General features: G+C 32.3%; 1 protein-coding gene across 2 annotated transcripts in view; it reads left to right on the top strand.

Annotated features, from left to right (window-relative positions):
- The first annotated feature begins 802 nt into the window (after positions 1–802).
- The window catches only part of kuz (zinc-dependent metalloprotease kuz), a 68,698-nt gene continuing 63,500 nt past the window's right edge, over positions 803–6,000 (top strand). For both annotated transcript variants that reach the window (XM_028317043.1, XM_028317044.1), the window contains exon 1: positions 803–1,295. In XM_028317043.1, coding sequence (XP_028172844.1) covers positions 1,235–1,295 — 61 coding nt within the window. In that variant the 5' untranslated portion in view covers positions 803–1,234. The remainder of the gene's footprint in view (positions 1,296–6,000) is intronic.

Genomic DNA, 6,000 nt, shown 5'->3' with positions numbered 1-6,000 from the left:
GTCTTTCTGTCTGTCTGTCTGTCTGTCTGTCTGTATGTTCCTTATAGAAACAAAAACTACTTGACGGATTTTAACGAAACTTGGTACAATTATTCTTCGTACTCCTGGGCAGGTTATAGGATACTTAGGAATTCCCACGGGCACGGGAATTAGCGGGAAAATCCTTTTGTATAAAAAATCTAAACTGCTTAAGTTAGACGCTTGAAATTTGGCATGCAGGTACCTTAGTAAACTTAAAGCTTAGTTACAACAGGATATTGCAAAATTCCCACGGGAACGGGAGTTNGTAGTTGAAACAGACTACAGCTAATTTTTATAGTGGACTGTACTATACGATAAACATGTCAGTCAATTTGACAACCTTTGTCGGAAACATTATTCAGTGAAAATATTGTCCGAACCCTTAGTATTTCTCTTCGACAAATACATTAACACATCGTGAACCACTTTTCTTTCACGACTATAAAAATATTTTAGCAATTTAATTCACAAAATCAATTGCAAACATTTAAAATAAAGTTTGTTTACACTTTGACAACAATAGACTGACATGCAAGGTGACATGTCAATGAAGTTTTCAGTTACTGTTGCCATTAAAAGAAATTAGTACCATTAGTTTTCCGCAACATGGCGAGGGTTTTTATGTTCCTGGTCAGGCTATATTAAACTATTTGTAAAATAACGTTACACTGATAACAACAAAAAAGTAACGATTTTGTTATTGTCTATGACATACAGAGAGTGTATCTGTATTTCTTTGTTGGTCTCGTCATTAAAAAAAAAAACTTTAGTCTGTGGAAAATCATTTCCAATATGTCAGGTTGTAGGGACGTTGAGAAACTTAGTTTAATTTTAATTAATTAGGATAAGAATAGTATCTTAAAAACGATAAACATGTTGCATTAATAAAGCTTGTGTATTCGTTAGTTCTTTGTTTGAGTTTAATGGATGTTGCTGTGTGGATTGATCGGTTCACACCACTCGAGAAGGAAACGATTCATAAGTTGGTAATTTGTTTCGGATTCAGTGTAAATGATTGAAGTGACTAAGTTGTTCTTTGAATTCGTGCTAAGTGTGTCGAAATAATAAATTATTGTATTGTAAATAAAAAATATTGTTTGTTCGCGCATGCGTTTCTGTCGAAAACAGACAAAGGTTTTGTGTGGTTTGAAAATCAGCTGTATTCTATGTGCAATGACTTAGTAATACAAAAAGTGTGTGTTTGGAAGCGACAATGTTCAGTGAAATTGGATACATAGTTTTCTTACTTCTTGCTCTGCCGTATATTGAAAGTGGTAAGTAACATCCTTTGTATATTTTACACTTAGTGCCTGCTCACCAGTCACCACTGACAATAAATAAAAGGTGTCGATTTGGCTCGTTCTCATTAGGTATTTTGTTCAGTATGAAATAAGCTCTCTATGATATTGAATTTCATGTGTAAAATAAAGTTTAATTTGATTTATCAAGATCAGTAAATATTGTGAAATTGAGTAGGGCTATGACTTCCTTTCAATGTCTACAGTAATACCAGATTTCAGCACTAGTCACAACACAGGCCTGTTTTGTAATTTGATACACACAGTAGTCAGCTTTTAATTTCAAGATCATATTCATTCACTCTAGCTAGAGGCAAGAGATATTGACCATGTCCAAATTAGCTGAGAGCTATTTAAAATTCAAGTACACAGAAATAATGAGCATAATTTAATTTAAGAAATCTTTTAGCCTTTCCTTTTAATGCACTGATTGTCATCTAGTTTCAAATGAAGACATATTTTTTATTTGTGATCTAAGCTGAAATAGAAATCTTGGTTTGGTCAAACACAACTGACATTGCTACTACTACTTCTCTAATAAATGTAAAATAACATGTAATTTAATAATTGGGAGACATAAGTATTTAGGTAAATCTAATTAAGTTATATTTTATGAAGCTGAGAAAGTTATTAGTAAAATAATTTTCATAAAAATATCCTTAGATTAATAAAGCCCAGCCTAGTCTCAACTATCAACTTAAATTCACTCACTTCTCACTATTCTTTCTTACTATAACTAAGATATGATTAATCTATGCTTTTATCAAAATCTATATCATGAAGCCCTTGAAAATTCTATTGTAAATAAAACAAAAACAGATTGTAAACAAAATCACTAAATTTGTTAATTCTCATTTGCCTCCTGTCCCATATAAAAAACTTATTCAAGCTGTTGCTATTTTGTTGTCTAGCTGAAAAAAAAACCATAGCCAGTATTCCACACTACTAGTACTGCAACAGACAGAAAATAACTTTTGATTTAATGAACTACATAAACAATTACCTAATCGTAGAGGTAAATAGCGACTTCATTAAATTATCGTAGCCATTCATTAACAGATTGATTGTGGTTATATTTCCTTAATCACAGACTCAATTTAATATTGAAATCGTTTACTAAGTAATTAATAGGGTTTTCTGTGCTCTTATCAGTCAATTAATACAACATGAATAAATAAGTGTATTGCCGGGCTAGAGGCTAATCCGATTATTTTGTCAAAAAAGTTGTTTATCATCATTAAATAAAAAAAATCAAATGCCGAGTAAATGGTATAATATCAAAGAATGCTTATATGTACACACTAAAACATTTATTTTATTTGTATACTAGCTGACCCGGCGAACTTCGTACCGCCTTAGCGTAGAGATTTTCTTAATATTTTTTTCCGTAAGAACCATCCTTGGACTTCCACAAACATTAAAAAAAAAGAATTATCGAAATCGGTTCAGCCGTTCACACGTGATGCCGTGACAACGCGAAACGGGTTTCATTTTTATATATATATAGATTACGGTCAAAGTGATAAATGTGAAAATTATGAATAATCGCCGGTTATTATGAATAATTACCGCATGATTTGGTAAATGTGATTAATATGAGGTCATTNAATTAGTATCATGCTCAGATATTAGTTAGTATTTGAAATCATTACTACCATGACCTTACTTTTACCAAATATTGTTATCCTAATCCATGTGTAAGGTACAATAATAAAACAAATACCTGTTTTTTTGTTTCGGGTGTTACATCGCCGAAGTAACAAGAAAACACACTTAAAACTTGATGATTATCAATTTTTTTGGGACTATGACGCTATCTAACAATACTATGATAAATACCCTCAAATCATATAGTGGCAAAACGTTTCACAGATTGATAGTTTTTTTTTAATCGTATTACCAATAATTAGAGAGAAAATGATCATTCAGACAGTTGACTTAAGTATTGACTTTGAAGACTAATAACTTAAAAATTACTTGTTTCTTGCAGATTATTTTTGTTGCACATTATAATTTGGAATGTTTACTTTCAAAATTAATCAGATTTAATGCGAAAAGAACATATTTAGTTTTTAACCCTCGGTAACATTTGTCATGGAATGACCCCGGTTATTAAATAATTTTCAATTTATCACATTAACCGTAACATATATAAAACAATAGTGTCTGGACAAACCTCAAGAGGATTTAAGACACTAGACTACTTAAATCAAAGATGTAACAGCTAAATATCTATACTAATATTATAAATGCGAAAGTAACTGTCTGTCTGTCTCTCTTTCACGCCTAAACCACTGAACCGATTTTGATGAAATTTGGCATAGAGATAGTTTGAGTCCCGGGAAAGGACATAGGATAGTTTTTATCCCGGTTTTTGATAAAGTTTTTGTGACAGTAAAAATTCCACGCGGGCGAAGCCGCGGGCGGAAAGCTAGTATGATAATAAATAAATAAAATAAGAGAAAACTAAAAAAAATCATAGGTTTGTTTGTTTTGCCTTTAATCCTCTATTATGTGCGCAAAACAAGAAGATTATTACAATGAAATATTGAAATAAAAAATTGGAAATAACTACAACAGGATCATCATAAACAGCCCTTTACAGTCCACTGCTGGACTATGAGCCTCCTTCACTATAGTGGAGGGTATTGCCATAATCCCCACGCTTGGCAGGCGGGTTGGAGATCGCAGTTTAAAATATTGATGTTTTTCAGAGAGCGCTACACAACAGGATAATTGTTTTATAATAATATGAAAGAGGTAAAATATTTTATGATGTAATTCATATTCAGGAGAAATCACTTAAATTTAGTCATCCAGTTTTAATAATAAATTATGACGACATGTAACTTACAAACAACAGCACATAAAAGTAAACACTGTGGCATCTTACGTAAGTTAAAAAGGTGAGTTTGCAGTAAAAATGTAGGTATAATCTCTGATGTAAGTTCATCCAGCTAGATCAACATTGCCAAATTAATGAGAAAGGCAACTGTGTAGAACTAAACCCAATAATTAGGAATCAGCTAAACTGTTTTATGACAAGGATAGATTCAAGATTTGATAGGTCCATAAAAATATTTTGTAACTTTCATTAAATCAGTCAAACCATCAGACTTTAGCCACAGACTAACAATTAATATTTTTTTTTGTCTGCTTGTAGAGATCATTTTTTATTGAACCAATTTATGCTCATTTTGTACTGTATAGTTGACAGCACATCAGACAACACATTTTTGTTGGAAAATAGCATCTATTAGAAGTACTTAAGACCCCACAGTGTTAGCTTGCCGTGGTGTCCTATCGCTCCACGCATTAAAACTCACTCAGCTCCGCGCTGTCTTGCCCGATATATTCGACTTTGCGGTGCTAAAACCTGTTCCGAAATTCTGAGTCACGATAAATCTGACGCCTTACTCACTCGTCAACCCACCTACTTTTATAAAACGAGCACTCGAAAGCTGCCTATGATTTGCACATTACCTAGAGGCGTATTTTTGAAGCATTGAGATTAAGAAAAAAAATCTTAACGAATTAATAATACAAGTCGTAAAAAAGATTTGTAATTTTGGACATGATGTGTCAGCAGTACACGCCTTATTATCATCGAAGGCTAAATAAATAGAAACGCTTCAAAAAAGACGTATCTTGTTTATTTCCTTTTAGTTCTGGTAGGTACATTTGAGTTCACCAGCTGAAAATTATTTTTATTCAGAATGTTTGGTAAAGTTTGGTTTCAGTATTTATTGTTCCTTTCGTGCTTATTTTCTTTGGTTTAATTTGATTTTTTCAAACAACAACATTAAAGAGCAGTTTAGCTCTTGATAGAGCTAGATTAAATGAACTCCCTACCAATACACGTCTTCATTATTATGTTCTACTGCCTATTGCAAAAATATTGTTTTTTAGCGCCCGTTTACTGCGCACGCAATGTTTACGCTATGCTTTCTCGTATTCGACGAAATTTTCAACGTGGCGTACGCCTATTTCCATTATTTTTATTACCTAATGAAAGAAGAACGGTCACGCCCCATACAAAAAAAACCCAGACCCGACAGAAACGAGACATACCTCAGTTTTTTTGTCATGTCTTAATTAGTTAAATTATATATTTTTTATATTCGAAATCTATGTATAACACCAAAATATTACCCTTTGTTTTTGTTCAGGCGTTATACAAAAACGAATACAAAATGCCTATTTATCTCATACTTTAGAAGTCCTGTAAGTTTTAGGTATGATTCCTTAAGAAAATTCGCTAAATTTCGAGTAAATGCAGCAACAGTCAGAACATAGAGGCAAAATCTCGTAACGCCCGAAACGCACACTTTTCGACGCATATTTTCATTATCCTACATTCTAAGCTGTACAAACTTTATTATTTAGATAAAACAACTAAAAACGGACAGATTAAGGCACTAACATTATTAAAATACTATTTCAAAATACATGAAATTGTTGAATATGTGTGTACGAACGTAACACCCGAAACGATGGAATGACCCATTAGTTTTTGTATAACGCCTGAACAAAAACAAAGGGTAATATTTTGGTGTTATACATAGATTTCGAATATAAAAAATATATAATTTAACTAATTAGGACATGACAAAAAAACTGAGGTATGTCTCGTTTCTGTCGGGCCTGGGTCACAAATGACCGTTCTTCTTTGAAACTAAAA

The sequence above is a fragment of the Ostrinia furnacalis genome, unplaced genomic scaffold (assembly GCF_004193835.3).
Source record: "Ostrinia furnacalis isolate ACB-3 unplaced genomic scaffold, ASM419383v2 OfSCF6011, whole genome shotgun sequence".
Classification (NCBI taxonomy): domain Eukaryota; kingdom Metazoa; phylum Arthropoda; class Insecta; order Lepidoptera; family Crambidae; genus Ostrinia; species Ostrinia furnacalis.
This window is presented reverse-complemented; position numbering and strand designations above follow the sequence as displayed.